Genomic DNA, 18,889 nt, shown 5'->3' with positions numbered 1-18,889 from the left:
AGAGCCCGACGCGGGGCTCGAACTCACGGACCGCGAGATCATGACCTGAACCGGAGTCGGATGCCCAACCGACTGAGCCACCCAGGCGCCCCAGGATTTTTCTAAAAAATCCAAACAAAATTCGGAATCCGGCCAACACCTGGGCACAGGTGTCACGTAAGTTACGGAGAGCCCTTCGTACCTGCCTCTTGGGTGCGTCACGAGGATTCGGTGAGAGCGTGTGTGAGAGGCCTTCCTATCTGGCAGCTCCAGGCAGCTGCTGTCTCCACTCGCAGCGGCTCCTGAGTGGGGCTGCAGGGGTTTCATTGAACAGAAAGCACTTCTTACCATCCCGGCACCAAATGCTCAAAACCAGTAACAGCTAACGTGGATATAGCGACTTGCTATGTGCCAGATACGGTCCTCGGCGTTTTACGTCCCATTGCCTCTTCTTATTTTTACAACCCTCTTTATCGTTCTTCCATTTCTGTTATCACCTCCATTCTACACATGAGGAAACCGAGGCACAGGAGGGTAACTAAATTGCCCAAGACCATAGACCAGTAAGAGAGACGGAAGTCAAACATTAGCTACGGTTCGTCTTTTCTCGTGTTTTAATTTTAAAAAACGAGGGGCGCCTGGGTGGCTCAGTAGGTTAAGCGTCCGACTTCAGCTCAGGTCACGATCTCGAGGTCCGTGAGTTTGAGCCCCGCGTCGGGCTCTGTGCTGACCTCTCAGAGCCTGGAGCCCGTTTCAGATTCTGTGTCTCCCTCTCTCTCTGCCCCTTCCCTGTTCATACTCTGTCTCTCTCGGTCTCAAAAATAAATAAACGTTAAAAAAAAATTTAATAAAAAAATGAAAAAGAATACTTTTTGAGGTAAAATTGACATGTGACATTAGTTCCTGGGATAGGACGTAATGATTCAATGTTTGTATACATTGTGAAATGACCGCCATAATAACTGTACTTAACATCCATCACCACACATGGTACAAATTGTTTTTCACAAGAAAAAATGAGAGCTTTGAAGATCTATTCGCTTAGCAACTTTCAAATATATGATACAGTATTATAAACGATGGTTACCATGTCATATGCCCAGGACGTAATTCTTTATAACTGGAGCTTTTGACCACCTTTTATTTTCTCCTTTCTTTGCTGTCATTATAAGTACCATAAATACAAAAGATTGAAAGAAGGGGTGCCTGGGTGGCTCAGTCAGTTAAGTATCAGGTCATGATGACCTTTGGCTCAGGTCACGATCTCACGGTTTGTGGGTTCGAGCCCTGTGTCAGGCTCAGTGCTGACAGCTCAGAGCCAGGTGCCTGCTTCAGATTCCGTGTCACCGTCTCTCTCTGTGCCTCCCCTGTTTGCAATCCCTCTCTCTCTTTCAAAAATAAAAATAAAACATTAAAAAATTAAAACACAAAAACAAAAAGGATTGAAGGAAAGGAAATCTACACTCATTGAATCCTTCTCCTAAACGAAATACTTTCAAATTGTATCTCCTTTCAGCCTTAAAACCAATCTGAGGGGCGCCTGGGTGGCTCAGCGCGTTGAGTGTCTGACTCTGGGTTTCTGCTCAGGTCATGATCTCATAGTTCATGTGATCGAGCCCTGCGTCGGGCTCTGTGCTGACAGTGTGGAGCCTGCTTAGGATTCTCCCCCCACCCCGCCCCTCTCTCTCTCTGCCCCTCCCCTGCTGGTGCATGCTCTTCCTCTCTCCCTCCCTGACCCCCCCTTCTCAAAAATAAATAAATAAACTTACAAATCTGAGAAGCATGCACAGTTATTCTCATCTGTATAGAAGGAGCATGGAGCCCTTCCTGGCTCTCAGTTTTCTAGTCAGTAGGCTGGGTGACATCCATCCCTGCGGAGACCCACACTCTCATCCTTGCTCCTCGGGAGGGAGTGTAGGCTGGGGAGCTCAGGGTTAACCAGCTCAGGCCACCAGAGCTGAAACACTCCATTAGTGAGATTTGCTGGTTTCAGGGAACTATTATCTGATCCCGAACTGCAGGTGTGGCTCTCCTTGACCCCACCTCTCAGGCAGCTCGATTTATCTTTTCTGTATCCCTGACCTCGATATTGACACCATCTGCTCAGCCCTGACTGAAGTTCTTAACTGGCCTTTTGAAATGACTTTTGCATCAAGGCCCCGTGACTCTGATGTTGCCCTGAATACGCGCCTGAGAAGCTGGCGTAAAATGGTGTCTCCAAGGGGGCCTGGACGACCTGAGAGTGGCCAGGCTTCCTCTGCTCTCCTTCACCTCGCATTTTCTCTCCATTTGTACCTATTCTCTCTCTTTTCCTCATCCCTTGGAAAAAGACCCCAACTCACTTCTAAAGCATGTCCCATGCTTTTTTTTTTTTTTTTTTTTCTTTTCTTCTTCTGTCTTAAAGCCCACCTGCACGATTTCCCACCTCTGGTCAACTTACATCTACCCATAAACCTTCTCTAGGGTTGATCAGCTGTCATCCATTTTCCTTGCCCCCCCCCCCCCCCAAGCTACTCTTGCCTTGCATTAATGAAATCCTTAAAAAGAGAATCTCGATCTTCTATTATTCACTCCTCACCCGAATTTGGAATTTGGGATTCGGAATTCTGCCCTTTCAAAGGTTATGGAGGGACGACCTACCTCCTGGCCCCACTGCTGACCTCTGTCTCCTCACTCTCCCTGCATCCCTGTAGGAACTCGAGGCTGTTGACCTCCCCTCCGGCGGTTCGCCCCTTCTTTGGCCAAGATTCCCTTGCAGGTCCCTTCTGCGAACTCGTCCTCCTGATTCCACCCCATGTGTCCCCCTTTTTTTATGATTTCATCCAATTTTAGGATTGCAACTACTGCGTCCAGGCGTTTGGCTTCCGAATCGTAGTCTGGTCTGGCTTCTTTCCGGAGATCAAGCAGAATTCGATTCCCAGCTGCCCGATGGGCGCCCGCGTGGTGGCTTGATGCCCCGTCGGGCACGCACAGCCTCCTCCACCTGGTCCCCTGTCCACTTCCTGCGCCACAGTCTCTCGGTGGCTCAGGCCTCAAATGTGAGAGTCCGTGTCAGCTTCTCCTAGGCATGTGTCAAACCATCGAAATTCTATTTCTGGAATTTCCTGAACCTTTTAGCCCTCTTTCCCCTCTCCGAGTGTCGGCTTTTGATATATTCTCTCTCAGCTCTTGCGATGGCTTCTTAACAGATCTCTGAATTCTGTCCTTGGCCCTCAAGTCTGCAGCATATGCTGCCCATGAAACTGCTAAAGTACAGATCAGATCGTGCCATTTCCTCACACCTTTGTGCGACGCCCTAGTGCAGATCCAGTAACATTCCAACTCTGTGACACGTGCTGAAATACCCCCTCTCATCTGGGCCCAGCCCCTGTCTCTGCCCAGCATGGGCCGGGGCCCTCTCCTGCCCACCTTCACCGCATGGTGGCACAGCCCCTCTCTCCCTGCCAAAAAGGCCATCTCTGTTTGCTCCTCTCTCCTGGCAGTGCACCACTTGGTTTCAGGGAGCTTTCTCACCTCTTCCCCTGGGGGAGTAATAGCCCAGATCATGACCTGAGCCGAAGTCGGACGCTCAACCGGCTGAGCCACCCAGGCGACCCTGGGGTAGTACGCTTTTTGTGCTAAACATGGAGTCCGGTATTAACTTATTTTAATTCTCCACACTCAGTGCTGTAGCAGAGGGTCAGGAAGTTAATCAGGTATTACCTCAGAGGGTCGGGAAGGAAGGGAAACTCACAGGCAAGTTTTTCTTGAGTGCCTGGTGCATTGCAAACCAGGCCACCAACTGAAGACGCCAAGGCAATCTCTCTTATCTTTACGAAGCTTACACTTGGATTAGGCGGGATCTATGGATTTCTGCCATGTGACATCACTTCACTAAATGTGTGGTGCTGACAGGAAGGGATGGGTGGCCAGGACGATGTGTCGGGGGGTGACATTTCAGTTTTTCATTTCACTTACTTGCAGTGTTCTGATTTTGTTCCTGGTATGGATGGGTTAGAAAAGTCTTACGGGGATAATTTCCTTGGCCACTTTCCTGTTACTCTCTTCAGAAGCCAAGCTAGAGATGGTGGTCTGCCAGATGCTAATAAAGATAATTTGAGCAAAAGTGTATTTTAAGTTAACGGTTTTAATGTAAACCTTTGATCGTTTCTTATTATCCATCTTGTAACCCATTCAGGTCTTTCTCCATCCATTCAGTAAGAGCCCACGGAATACCACACTCACTTATGGTGAGAGTGAGCTTGGGCCCTTCCCGGGGCCATGAGCGCCAAAACCACAATCAATGTGCTGAGACATGTTCAGTGGGAGCCATTGTTTTGCTCTGCTCTGCTAAGGGTGCCATTCCACTGGCTTGCTTGTCTGGCCTCCTTTAGAAGGTGGGTATTGTGAGATCCAAGGAACCATGGATAAGAGAGCAAAGCCCCTGCCCTAGGAGTGATGAGCTGGGGTCATGTGCATGTTTAAAGTCTCTGAGAAGCCTATGGATATTAAAACACCATCAAACTGACAACTAACCTGAATCTTACCAAAGCATCTCCAGAGTTTTTTAGTAAATACTCACACAGGAGAGCTTTCAACGTTATGCAAAAAGTCTCTCCAACCATAAAAGTGTTGAGCGTTAAATACCAGAACAAAGGGGCTGAGTAGAGTCAATAATCCACTCTTCCTTGAACGAAACATAGATAGCATTGTGTCTAGAACTGATGAGGAATGAATGGGGTACTGAACTCAGAGAGCCAGGTACAAAGGCATAAGATCCACGCCTTAGGTAAAATACTGATGGTTCATGACAAATCCTCTGTATGCCTAGTCATTTGGAGGTAGAAAAGAAGAGCATTTGCTTGGTCTTTAAGAAATTAAGTTCTTTCCCATTAAAAAATGTCCATTCTTGACATTTTGGATACTCTAGAAAAATAGAAGGAATAGTAAGCAATTTACCAATCCACACAAACACTTAGAACGTCTTAGGAGCTTTTCCAATGTTTGCTATTATGACACTGAGAAACCAGGTAAAAAAACAATTTTCTAATAGGTGTTTAAATGGATTTATGGCTTCATTTATTTTACATGAGCCCACAACAACTTCTTTCAGATTTGGGGGATGTTCTAAAGGTAATAGGATATCGTGGGTGAGCCTGGTAAAATTCAAGAGACACCGAATCCAGCTCTGTGTAATGACTTGTCCAACTGATTGCTTTCTGATCTCTTTAGGGAAAAATACTTAAAGAGCAGTCACATCAACGACAAAAAATAGCATGGAAATGTAAGACGTAGATCCCTTTTTGCTTAGAGCAACCAGTACTGAAATGAAGGCTTTTATGATGATAAGCATTCTTGTTTATATATATACATATTTTTTCTTTAATGTTTATTTATTTTTAAGAGAGAGAGCATGAGTGGGGGAGGAGCAGAGAGAGAGGAAGACAGAGGATCCAAAGCGGGCTCACTAATGGCAGTGAGCTGGATGCGGGGCTTGAACCCATGAACTGCGAGACCATGATCTGAGCCGAAGTCACATGCTCAACCTACTGAGCCACCCAGGTTCCCCAAGCATTCTTCTATTTTAGCACCAGGCATACAATAAACATGCTCTTTTAATCTGATTACAAAATAATTCTTAATATAGAGTGACTCTCTTTGAATGAACACACCTCTATTGAAGTAATAGTCTCTATCAGTTAACAACTATATGATTAGAACCACATAAAACTGTAGTTGAACCTTCTAGTTAAATCCCTTCAGAGGTGCCTGTTCTTTTTTTTTTTTTTTTAAATTTTTTTTTCAACATTTATTTATTTTTAAGACAGAGAGAGACAGAGCATGAACGGGGGAGGGGCAGAGAGAGAGGGAGACACAGAATCGGAAGCAGGCTCCAGGCTCTGAGCCATCAGCCCAGAGCCCGACACGGGGCTCGAACTCACTGACCGCGAGATCGTGACCTGAGCTGAAGTCGGATGCTCAACCGACTGCGCCACCCAGGCGCCCCTCAGAGGTGCCTGTTCTTAAGGAGCTGACATGTCGCTGCAGCATGAGCCACCTGCATGAAAGATGTCATCCTCACTGCCCATGGTGGCCCTTACTGCCCTGCATCAGGACATGCAATAACTCCCAGCTGGGTCCCGCCTCTTTTACGTGAAGTCTTACAGAACATCTCAAAGATTAATGCAACAAACCCACGTATGAGTGCCCACCATATAGAATGAACAAATATTAACATTTGATTTCGAAGCATTTGTGATATACAGGCACACACATATTTAATTAAGCAAAATGAAATTGAATATAATAGACAAAGCTGAAGTCCGTTTTGATCTTTTTCTCAAACCCATTTCTCCTCTCCCTTTACCTGCTCAAAGCAATTAGTATAGTGGGTGTTAGGCAGGGCCTTCAAAGCCAAGTTTTCTCTTTATTTTATATATTTACATATATTAATACATACAGATGCATATACATGTATATCTGAATAAACGGTCTTGCTTACGTTTTGGAATAGAAACCCCATTTTGTGGTGTCTGCTTTCCTCATTACAACAAATGCCCTAAGGAGGTAGCCCCCGGGGTCTGCTCGTTTCTTTATCCCTGGTGGATAGCCTCATTTGCGTCCTACGTAAATACTCAACAAATGTGGAACTGAATAATATCTGCCAGTGTATTATAAAATATTATGAAGTTGTATTAATTGGTGTTTTCACTATGGTGGGTACACACACACACACACACACACACACACACACCTGTGCATGCACTTGGATCCCCAGAATAGTCCCAATAGCATTTCTCTGGCCATGGAGCTCTTTCTTCTGTGGGGGGCTTCTGGGTCTCTTCACTGTGCTCCCCGTTTCACATGCTTATTCATCCTTTCCCTCCCCCATCCTGATCTAGCCCCCTCTGGCCATCTGAACCCAGGCCCCTGAGACCCTTGGGGCTCTGCCAAGGTGGCAGTGGCTCCAGGAAGCAATTGCAAGACTGCCTCGTATCACGGTTGCCGCCAAAGGCACGTGGCAGGGGCGCCTGGGTGGCGCAGTCGGTTAAGCGTCCGACTTCAGCCAGGTCACGATCTCGCGGTCCGTGAGTTCGAGCCCCGCGTCAGGCTCTGGGCTGATGGCTCGGAGCCTGGAGCCTGTTTCCGATTCTGTGTCTCCCTCTCTCTCTGCCCCTCCCCCGTTCATGCTCTGTCTCTCTCTGTCCCAAAAATAAAAAAAAAAAAAAAACAAACAAAAAAAAACACGTCAAAGGCACGTGGCAATGACATCCAGCTATTTTGGGCCCATTTTCTGGAGCTCTAGATGCTCAGAGAAGACAGTGTGCACCCCACCGAAGATGGAAACCTTCTCTCCCTACTCCCTTCTGTCTACTCCTCAGTTACAGCTGCTTTGTGCAGCGTCGCCTTCCAGCTGAACAGGATGCCCTGCTCCATGCACAGCCTGTTAGCTCTCATCCCTATTCTCAGATGACTACTTACTGCAAACACCTGCATCTCTCTCAGGTGGCTCAGGTGCCCCTGCAGGGGACAGGTAGAGCATGTGCACGGACAAGCACAAATGCCAGACTTGATGCCCCTGGAAAGAGCACTCAAAAGGAAGGAAGGAAGGTATGCTTTGTACTCTCCCCCAGTCCCCAGTGGGAGTGACCCCTAGTGCACACAGTGACAGCTGGCTTGATTCCCTCCCCACTGCCCTACCAATGTCTCCTGGGATCATGTCCCAAATAAATACCTGCACTCAAATTCTTGTCTTAGATCTACCTCCTATAGTTTAGTTAAAATGCTTTATTATCTATTCAGTGGTCAAAAGAAACAAACCATTGACACAAAAATCAGCATGGGGGATCTTAAATATATATTGCTAAGCGAAAGAAGTCAATCTGAGAAGGCTACAAATTATATGATCCCATTTATGTGACATCCTAGAAAAAGCAAGGCTACAGAGACAAATCAGTGGCTGCCATGAATTTGCAAGAGGGTGAGGGTTGACAAGGTGAAGCATAGGAGATTTTTTTTTAGGGCAGTGAAACTATTTTGTATGGTCCTGTAGTGATGAATAATAATAACACTCATTTGTCAAACATAGAGGACTCCACAGCACAGAGTGAACCTTAATGTATGCAAATTTGGAAAAAAATTCAGTCCAGAGGGTAGGGGATCCCAGAATGAAATGCAGAATGTGACAAAAGAAAATACCTACTACAAATGTATGGCATAATTTCATTGAAGGGGTGGGGGTGGGGGGGGAAGAGGCCGACCTAAGTAACTTTGGAAATGACTAGAAACGATAAGCCTATAAAGACAAAAGGAACCGTACAAAAGCGCTGTGTTCTAGGTGATGAAGCTGTTTACCATGGAGGGACAGGTTAACCATTCTGGAACCATTATATGTGTCTACTGGAATTGGACAAATAAATAAATGAGTGGCAGACAGTGGGGACCAAGTCACTTTTGGAATAGAAGTTTACAGACAAGCTTGGGGGAAAGGCTACAATGAACCATGTGGTACTGAATTAAAGTCAAGGACATCAATATGAACTCACAGTTCGCTTAATACAGATACTGATATAGAAATAGCAATAAATGTGTGTGTGTGTGCACAGGTTAGTTACATCTATATCCAGTTCCTAGTTATGCTCACTGAGTCTAAAGGCAATGACACCCAGTATCAACAAGCACACCCAGCTCAGATTTTGTTTTCTAAATACCATTCTCCAATAAAAGGAAGCAGGGCTCATTAAAGAAATGGACGATTCTAGGGATATGGCAGTGAATCTATAGAACGAGCCTGGAGCATCTTGTAGTTCCAGAAGGCAAGGACATGCTCAACAAACAAACTACAGGTGTGTGTAAATCAAAAGGACACGGGAGCCAACTGAAAGTTCTCAGTGGTCAAAGCTGGGAGGATGTGAGCAACAAATAAAGTTCACAGTACTGGATTATAACCCAAGGTATAAAACAAATGTCCATGAGTCGACACTAACGTAAATAAATGAATGGAATAAATAAATGGAGGATGGGAGAGACAAACCTCCCAAACAGAAAAATTCCAAATAAAATTATGTAGATACCCCTCCCTCAAGGAGATGGAGCATAATCCCCACCCCAAGTATGGGACTCGAACCCATGAACGATGAGATCATGACCTGAGCTGAAGTCGGACGTTTAACTGACTGAGCCACCCAGGTGTCCCTCTAGAATTGTATTCTAAGAAAATAATTAAGAATATGTGAACATATTTATCTATAAATCCCTATTGTTATATTGCTTACACTGGCAAATAATAAAAACAACCTTTATATCCATCAATATGAAATGATTTAAGTAAATTGTAGTTCATCCTTTAAAAAGAACATTAGTCAATCATTAAAAATGATTATATAGGGCGGGGATTGGACAACTATGTCCTTTGGCCACCTGCCTGTTTTTGTAAATAAAGTTTTATTATGACACAGCCATGCCCATGTCTATGGCTGCCATATTAGTTTGCTAGGGCTGTTATACCACTGACTGGGTGGCTTAAACAACAGAAATGTATGTCTCACTGTTCTGGAGGTTCAAAATCCAAAAGAGAGGATTCAAAATATATTCTTCCATGAAAAGGATTACGGTAGTATAAATCCAAGAAAGACAAGAATATACATCACCGTATTGATAACGGTGATCCTTGAAGGTTGGCACTGTGAGTGCCAATCTTATTCTTATTTTTTTATGCGTGTGTTTCCTCACGTTTGTATCATGAATATGTGTTATTTTTGTAATTGTAAAACCAAAAAGTTGTGCCAGCCTAGTGTGTAAAAACTAGACTGTCGTGTCGTCATTGCGAGCGTGGGGTAGAAATGAATTTCCATGCAGTGTTTATTCCAACTTCTAGTGTGGCTCCCTGAACTACAGAGGCTGGAAATCTGAAGACCACATTTTTTGGCCTCCCCTAGGGTTCTGGATACAAAACCGATTCCGCCAGTAGATGGACCCGCATGCGAAGGAAGCCATCATCTTGCAACTTTGTCCTCTCTCTGCCCTAGCTTTCTAGTTCAGCCCTAGTTTTGAGCTGAGAGGGAGTTGGAGCGGTGGCTCTCTCACCCTTGGTTGGCAGCTGGAACAGAAAGTTCTTGAGGTCAACCATTTTAGTGGCAACTTTCTGATTCCTGCCTTCCTGATATCATGAAGGTCGCACCCCCTGGCAGGCCAGGTCTGCAGCCCTGCTCATTTTTCTAGGAATTATTCCAGAATATCTAGCCCAAAGGCAGCCTTTCCAGCTATGTTATAATTAGATAAATCTTTCTATGCCTAGAATAGCTGATTTATTGTTTCCCTCACAGAACCACAACTGACATAAGGGTTCAGGAGCAATTTGGGGGCCAGCTTGTGCTAAAGGAGAAAATACATTTTATTTTATTTATTTTTTTATTTTATTATTACTTTTTTTAATTTATTTTTGGGACAGAGAGAGACAGAGCATGAACGGGGGAGGGGCAGAGAGAGAGGGAGACACAGAATCGGAAACAGGCTCCAGGCTCTGAGCCATCAGCCCAGAGCCTGACGCGGGGCTCGAACTCCCGGACCGCGAGATCGTGACCTGGCTGAAGTCGGACGCTTAACCGACTGCGCCACCCAGGCGCCCCAGGAGAAAATACATTTTAAGGGAAAAAGATACATTTTATGACAAGTTGAATGAAAATGATTCAGAGGCGTTGATATTTCCGGTTGCTTGGAATCCATCTGAATTTCAGACTGAAGAGGAGAAATAATTCGAACAACTCTGCCAAACCTAAAACACAGCTCAGGTCCTCAGGACCCCAAGTATGAATGTACCATGGTCACAGATCTCCTCACTTTCATGAAGAAGTGCAAATATACTATGGCTTTAAAATTGTCCTACATGGGGCGCCTGGGTGGCGCAGTCGGTTAAGCGTCCGACTTCAGCCAGGTCACGATCTCGCGGTCCGTGAGTTCGAGCCCCGCATCAGGCTCTGGGCTGATGGCTCGGAGCCTGGAGCCTGTTTCCGATTCTGTGTCTCCCTCTCTCTCTGCCCCTCCCCCGTTCATGCTCTGTCTCTCTCTGTCCCCAAAATAAGTAAATGTTGAAAAAAAATTAAAAAAAAAAAATAAATAAAATTGTCCTACAGTGGATCTCCTTCCTCCACAAGCCTTGTCTCGATGGGGATTCGAGGAGTGAGGGGCAGGAATTCAATCTGCCTGCTTGTGGACTTTCAGCCTGATGCACGCTTTCTCATTCTGGTAGCAGCTCAGTCTTTCCAATTCCTCCCCTTTCTCCACAATATCTGGGTGCACAGGGCCGTGCAGCCCAGTCGTGGCCCGGCCCTCTGGCTCCGATTCTACATGTAAAGTGGCTACTCTGGCCTGCTGCCTCGACTAAGGACTGCTGAGGACCACCGGGCCCATCTAGGGGTTGGGGCACCGTGCTCTCACCCACTGGTTGAACCTGTCACTCCAGTCGTTGCCCTCTCATCACAAATCCCCCTTCATAGTGGCTTCTCGCTTCTTCCTCGAGGCCCCTATAGGTCTGCCGGTCTTCGCGGGACGCTCGCATCCCCAGCACTGGCTGTGCAGGATTTCCAGATCCCTGGCATGGGTACAGCAGGCTGTGGGGCCAGGAGCCTGCGCCAGGCCCAAGAATCCAGTGACACCCTCTGCCAGTGACCCACGCTGCCATGTCGATGAGGAGTCCATGTGAATGTGGGTGTTTCCTGGCCTCCCCAATGGAGCCCAGGCAAATACTCCTCTGCTGTCAGCTTTCCTCTGAACACATCTATGTACCTGTTCTCTTGGCTCCCCATCTATTGGGATGGAAGGTGTGACGTTTTCACTTCTCAGGAAATTTCTCTGCGTCATAATCTACTCCCTTCCAAATAGTCAAATCGAACACCTGACGGTCAGGCAGGACTTTGCAGAGGAGGGTAACATGATTAGGAGGAAACACTTAGATGGTTAGGGCGGGTGAGTCAGAAAGGGACAGCTGGAGCCGGAGAGTCCTAGAGGAAGGTTGTAGGAAAGGTGGTTTCGAGTTACCATGCTGGGCAGGGATTTGGCAAACGGCACAGTTCAGCGTAGCGTTCAGGGAGCAGGCTTGGAACCCGCCCATCTCCTGGCTTTGTGACCTTGAGCAAGTTACATAACTTCTCCAGGGCTCAATATTCTTGTTTGCAAGGCGGGGATCATAATGATACTTACCTCAGTGGTTTGTTGTGTTATAGGAAATAATGCCTATGAATGCACATCAGGCACCGGGCACAGCCTAACACACGGCACGGCCACCATAACCAAGGCTGTCACGAGACTCTCGAATACTACTGCTCTGAGTACAAAGAGGGAAAGCCAGCCGTGAGTACCACCCGAATGCAAGTCGTTACTCATATTATGATGTCAGGCAGGAGAGGCTGGAGAAAGTTGGAGGGTACAGCCTCGTCTCCACTCTGAGGCACGTGTGAAGTCTGAGTGGATATGGACAAGGAACAGGAAGTGGAAAGTGACAGAGCTGGAACCCCGGAAGTTCCGAACATGAGTCCAGAGAAACAAGAAGCAGATCAAGGTGATGCTAATGGTAAGGCGGGGGGGGGGGGGGGGGGGGGTAGGGGTGCGGGGGCAGGGGGGGGAGGTCACCTTAGGGACCTACGTGCTCAAGGAGCAGACAGCAGTATTGAAGCAGAGAAAAGTTGTAGTTTAAAAAAAAACAACTCTACCAAAAGATACGCGTAATCACATGCCGCTTGGCCTTCTGTTGAATGTGATTTTTCACAGTGATGCGTCATTCACAAAACTACATTTGTGGGCTCTAACCATGGCATTGGTCTTCCCTGGAGTACGTGATAAGAATTTTTGTTGTTGTTTCTTCTCTTGCATTTTTACTTATTTACTTTTTTGTTCAGAAAGTCCATTATTACAGGGCCTGTCCAACCATGTGACTCCCCTGGTCCCAGAATTCTTGGACACAGCACACATCCAGGAGAAGGCCTCGGCTTCGGAGGCCGACAACATACAACACATGCCTGCAAAGCAATCCAAAGGTCCACAGCTCAAGGTCATATTCCCACCGGCACAGGGCGGTAACATCTTCAATTTCTCAGCAATGACCATGCAACCCAAGCAGGCTGGCACCCCCAGTTTTTCAGCAAAAATCATCCCTCGCGAGCAGGGCAGTATCCCCAATTCTTTAGCAAAAATGATCCTGCCCAGGCAGGCTGATACCCGCAATTCTCCAGAAAAAATGATCCCGCTCAAGCAAGCTGGCATCTCCAATCCCTCAGCAAAACCCATTCCACCCAAACAGGCTAACATCCCAAGTGTCTCAGCAAAATCCATCTCACCCAAGCAGGTTGACACCCCCAGGTTTTCAGCAAAAATCATCCAACCCAAGCATGGCAGTATCCCCAGTTCTTCAGCAAAAATGATCCTGCCCCAGCATGGCAATGCCCTCAATTTCCCAACCAAAATCACCCCACCCAAACAGGCTGATATCCCCAATTCCCCAGCAAAAAGCATCCCACCCAAGCAGACTGACACCCCAAATTTTTCAGGAAAAGTCATTCTACCCAAGGAGAGTGATACCCCCAATCCCTCAGAAGAAAGGATCCCACCCAAGCAGGCTGATAGCTCCAATTCTTCAGAAAAAATTATTGCACCCGAGCACGGTGACACCCCCAGTTCCTCAGAAAAAACCACCCTGCTGCAGGAGGATGGAATGTCTACTTCCTTAGAAAAAAACATCCCACCCAAGCAGGATAACATCCCCATGTCCCCAGCCAAAACCATCCTGCCTACGAAGGGCAAGAGTCCCAAGTTCTTAGCAAAATCCATTCTGCCCAAAGAGGCCAACACCCTTAAGTTCTCAGCAAAACCTTTCCTGTCTAAACAGATCAACAGCCCCAAGCTATTAGTGAAATCTACCCTGTCCAAACACATCCCCATCCCCAAGTCCTCAGAAGAAAACATCCTGCCCAGAGAGGGTGACACCAAGTGCTCAGAAGACAGCATCCAGCCCAGAGAGGGTGACACCAATTGCTCAGAAGACAGCATCCAGCCTAAGGAAGGTGATATCCCCAAGTCCTCAAAAGAAGCCATCCCGCCCATAGAAGGAGACGTCCTGAAGGCATCAGGGTCAATGGAGCTTCTGGAAGTGGACTTGGTGAAGATGATCCTAAGCAAGGAGGACTTCGAGTTGGCGCTCAAGGAGGCTGGGGAGAGGCTGGTGGCCGTGGACTTCTCAGCCACGTGGTGTGGGCCCTGCAGGACCATCAAGCCCCTTTTCCATTCCTTGTCTGTCAAGTACGAGGACGTGGTGTTCCTGGAAGTGGATGCTGATGAGTGTGATGAGCTGGTGAAGGACCTTGAGATCATGTGCATCCCAACCTTTCAGTTTTATAAGAAAGCAGAAAAGGTGGGCGAATTTTGCGGCGCCGTTACAGAAAAACTCGAAGCGATCATTGCAGAGTTAAAGTAATTGTGGATTCTGAAAGCATTGTAGACAGTCGGCTCGTGATAGTTTGTGATAGCTTTTTTATTTACCAAAAAAGGTGAGGCGTAACAAAAGTGTATGTCTGAATGGCCCCCTGCTCATAAATTATTAAGTATTAACTCCACCTTTTCGAAAAGTGGTAAAGCACTGAAGCCTACTGTGACCATGTTTTCATTGGTAGGAAAGGGTGATAGTAAAGTTTCCTTTGGTGGAGATTGGGAGTCCACCTGTCTCGTATTTTTGTATTGTGATTTGTTTGGGAACTCACCCTTGGAAATCCAGCTCATTTGGTGTTTGTGGCAACAGTGGAAATTTAGACAGTTCTTCGGTACAAGTACATGATTGAAAGATGAGTGGAGACTTCTTTTCTCATGCTCACATATCTTTTGGGGTTTCTGATAGGATACTTTGGGAAATACAGAATTTGAAAGATCCACAGATCATACCTAACCTCCTCTGGGTGCAGGGAGTGCTCTGGAGGACTCTGGAAATCCCATGGCTTCACCCAGCCCGCGTGGGATTCGTGGCTGGCACAGCCAAGCTCAAAGCTAGCTTCCCAGATCTCAAGTGCAGGCCTTTTTCTACTAATCACGCCCACAAAAACCTCGACCGAGCCCAAAGCTTCTGGTTTCTCAGACCGAGCACTTTATTACTCAGGTCAAAGTCAGGGTGATCCTCAGTGCCATTATGACATCAGCTCCCCGGTGGCAGATTTCTTTGTCTCCTGGTAACTGGGTTTCTAAAACCTGCTCCCAGATGTCTCAGAGCCCAAAGGCCCAGGTCTGGGTCACAGATGGTGGCTTGGTCCAGAGTTTTGTGTTTACAAAAGAAAAATGTGTATGGGATACGTACACCTATACTAGCAACTTTTTAATGTATACGATTTGATGAGTTTGGACATATGCATGGACTTATGATATTACCACAATCAAGATAATAAACATACCCATCGCTTCCAGAGGTTTCCTTGTATGTCGTCTTTTTTGTTGTGGTGGTGGTGGTGATGGTAAGAGCACATAATATGAGGTCTAACCTCTTAACAAATTAAAAAAAATTTTTTTTTAACGTTTATTTATTTTTGAGACAGAGAGAGACAGAGCATGAACGGGGGAGGGTCAGAGAGAGAGGGAGACACAGAATCCGAAGCAGGCTCCAGGCTCTGAGCTGTCAGCACAGAGCCAGACGCGGGGCTCGAACCCATGAACCGTGAGATCATGACCTCTGCTGAAGTCTGACGCTTAACCGACTGAGCCACCAAGGCGCCCCAGTAGCCTCTTAACAGATTTTTAAATGCACGATACTGTGTTGTTAACTGTAGGCACGATGTACAGAAAATCTCTAGAACTTATCCATCCTGTATAACCAAAACTTCTACCCACCAAGGAACAACTCCTCTTACCCTTATTCCTCATCGGCCACCATCCTATCCTGTCTTCTGCGGGTCCAAAGTGTTTTAAAGAATTTGAACTAGTTGTTAACATTTCAAAAACCAGAATTCCCTTTAAAATCTTGAATTCTAGCTTTTCCTGAAAAATTGTAAAACCTGGCAATCTGGGTTTGCATTACCTCAAGAAACCAACCTCCTCTTAGAGGCTGAGTGGCATTGCCTCCCCTAGGTGGGGCATGCATTCTCCGGTCCTCTGGCGAGGAACCTGGGTGGCTTCCTTTACGAAGTTGTGGTGGCAATCCCTATCTTAAGTTGACTGTAGGAGGGGGCTGCCCCAGTCACTCCCCCTTAGTATCTCAACCTAGTAGACTCCTCTGAGCCCTGAAAAACAAACCCCTAACAATAGAAACAAAATGCCATGCATACCTGGCCTTTTTTCCAAAAACATTTGGGATGACCTACAAAAAGCTTTAATGATAAAGCAAACAAATTAGTAAGGAAATTAAAACCAGGAAGATGGGTAAGATGTCATCTGAAGGCTCGTTCTGCTTGAGTGGGAAATTTTGTCCTGAGCTTCTTAGCCGCGTGGAGGGGTGAGGAAAGGGAAACTCAGGGATACCCAGATGTCAGCGCCCCGAAGGAGAAAACATTGGAACTTGAAAAAGGAGTCAAAGATTTCCCATAATGAAATTCTTGCATGAACACTTTTATCTGGGAACCTCCGGATGAGGTTCTCGACAACATTTTGTATCATAAATTCGGAAATAATTCTCATATAGTTATTTCTGGTACTAATCTCTCCTAAAAGCCAAAGCTGTAATCATAAACCACTTTCCAATGAGAGGATTTGGGATTCAGGGTGTAGAAGTATGCAGCTTTTGATTTTCATATAAATGGACTTTTGCTAATGATCCATGTATCTGTTCTTTTCCTCTGGTAGAGAGACCTTCCTCTGACTTATTTCTCTCAGATGTGTTCCTGTTTTCCATATATAACTTTATCTGCTAAGACATTTGTGAATTAATCCAATCCCTCTGCTACCAGAGCCCCATTTGTACAACTTAGCCCCACAGCACTTTAGACCGTGTAGTTTGGAGGACCAAGGACTCCCAAATCTAACATTAGTGAGTTACGCCAACAGCCATTTCTGGGACTGTAGTATTGAATTTTTTTTTTTTTTTAATCATAGGTCTCTCTTTAAAAAAAAATCTTTTTTTAAAGTTTTCTTTATTTAAGTAGTCTGTACACCCAACAAGGGGCTCAAGGTCACGACCCCAAGGTCAAGAGTCGCATACTCTACCGACTGAGCCAGCCAGGCGCCCCTATCCTGTGTCTTTCTATATATTTAGGTTACTACGTGATGGCATGGACAATGACCTAAAGAAAACCCTTGAAAATAATCGTGGTAGATTTTTCAGGTGGTTTTATACTATTCCTGATATAAATCAAGGGAGGAAGACAAAGCACAACTCTGAGGGGCCAACACAATGTGGAGCAAATGTGAGGCTCTCGGACAATCTAATTTGATCCAGGAACAAAATCTAAACTACCAGAGAATCGATTCACATCCTTCAAACTACCCACCCTAAGCACCATTTCTCTGGATTGTTTGGATAAGAGTTAAACAGTAACCAGGTCAAAGTCATGTTCTCTGGCACAAAGCTTGAGTATGGACATTCTGTTTTGCTAATTAAGAGTCATGCGCTTTAAAAAAATGAGCCAAGCAATTGTTATAACCTCTAATACTGAGCATGCAGGAGAAATAAGAAGCATTACTAATGAGAAAGAAGATTCTAGATAATCGTATTGGCTGCGAATGATGATAATCGAACTAGAGCCCTAACAAGATTCAGTGGAAAACCTGTTTGGTTTGGTAAGAAAATTCAACAAAGTGGCAGTATTCAGGGTAATCTTCAAAAGAAAAAAAAAAAAGCTTCCTTTTGATTCAATGATAAGCGATTGGGTATCATTATGGAAAAAGGTCTCCTTTACAACAGTGACAGAAAATAAAGTATCTGGCAATAGTCCTAACAAGAACAGTAAAGATTATTAAGACTAACTCTAGGGGTGCCTGGGTGGCTCAGTCCATTAAGCGCTTGACTTCAGCTCAGGTCATGATCTCCCAGTTCGTGGGTTCCAACCCTGCATAGGGCTCTGTGCTGATAGCTCAGAAGCCTGGAGTCTGCTTCGGATTCTGTGTCTCCCTCTTTCTCTGCCCCTCCCCTGCTCACGCTCTGTCTCTCTGTCTCTCTCTCTCTCTCAAAAATAAACATTAAAACATTTTTTAAACAAAATCTGGAAGAACTGAAATAAGAGGGAGTAAGCATGTGGCTCAAGGACAAGGATACTCAGGCAGCATCTTCAAATGCAGAACTTAACCTGAGGCTTCGTGTTCTAGTTGAGCATCCTGGGCCTTCCCAGCTTTACGTTACAGTCTTAGAGACTAAATCTTGAGAAGTTCTTCTGTTTGGAGATCAAGTGCCTAAGTGGTTGAGGAGGTCGTGGGGGATATTTTCATTTTATGCTGGTGAATGACAGAGACCCAACTCAAACCTGCTCCAGCAAAAATGGAGAGTGTGTTGGGTTTTGAAACTGGAAATTCCAAGGGGGGCAAACTACTTCCGGGGTATGTGGAGGTTCAAACAACATCATCAGGACACTGGTGTTTTCCACCTCTCAATTCTGCTGCTCATTTGGGTTTTATCATTGATTGCTTCCATGGCTCATAATCACAGATGAACAGTGAGTCTGTTTCCTCATGACTCCAAATAAATGTCCCTGGAAAGACTCTCTCTGATCGGCTGGGTCATGTGAGAATCCCTGAACCATTCTGTGTATTTGGCGGGGATGGGGTACTCTGACTGATCAGGCCTGGGTCGCTCTGTACCCCTGGAACAGGGACAGTGCCATGAAACCACAAGAGCTAAGCCGGTTACATGGCAAGTGGAAGGAAGGAAGATTTGCTGTCCAGACAAGCATATCCACATCATGGGGTCACATTTGGTGCCACTGCAACTAGACCGGGAGCTACCCTAAAAATGCGGTTAGAATCACCCTTATCCCAA

At 45.9% G+C, this 18,889-nt stretch overlaps 1 protein-coding gene across 2 annotated transcripts; it reads left to right on the top strand.

The window, feature by feature from the left end:
• Positions 1-11,595: 11,595 nt before the first annotated feature.
• TXNDC2 (thioredoxin domain containing 2) lies at positions 11,596-15,397 on the top strand. Of its 2 annotated transcripts, none has more exons than XM_086682451.1 (2): positions 11,596-12,514; positions 12,852-15,397. In XM_086682451.1, the coding sequence occupies exons 1-2, from the start codon at positions 12,427-12,429 to the stop codon at positions 14,420-14,422; spliced, it is 1,659 nt and encodes a 552-aa protein (XP_086538577.1). In that variant the 5' UTR covers positions 11,596-12,426; the 3' UTR covers positions 14,423-15,397. The 2 variants fall into 2 exon arrangements, with proteins under 2 accessions (XP_086538577.1, XP_086538576.1); XM_086682450.1 differs by having other exon boundaries at positions 11,596-12,526.
• The last annotated feature ends 3,492 nt before the right edge of the window (positions 15,398-18,889 follow it).

Source organism: Puma concolor, chromosome D3 (genome assembly GCF_028749965.1).
Source record: "Puma concolor isolate L17-30 chromosome D3, mPumCon1.1.hap2, whole genome shotgun sequence".
In the NCBI taxonomy this organism is placed as follows: domain Eukaryota; kingdom Metazoa; phylum Chordata; class Mammalia; order Carnivora; family Felidae; genus Puma; species Puma concolor.
Note: the sequence above shows the minus strand (reverse complement) of the source record. Positions and strands in the feature narration are given on the sequence as shown.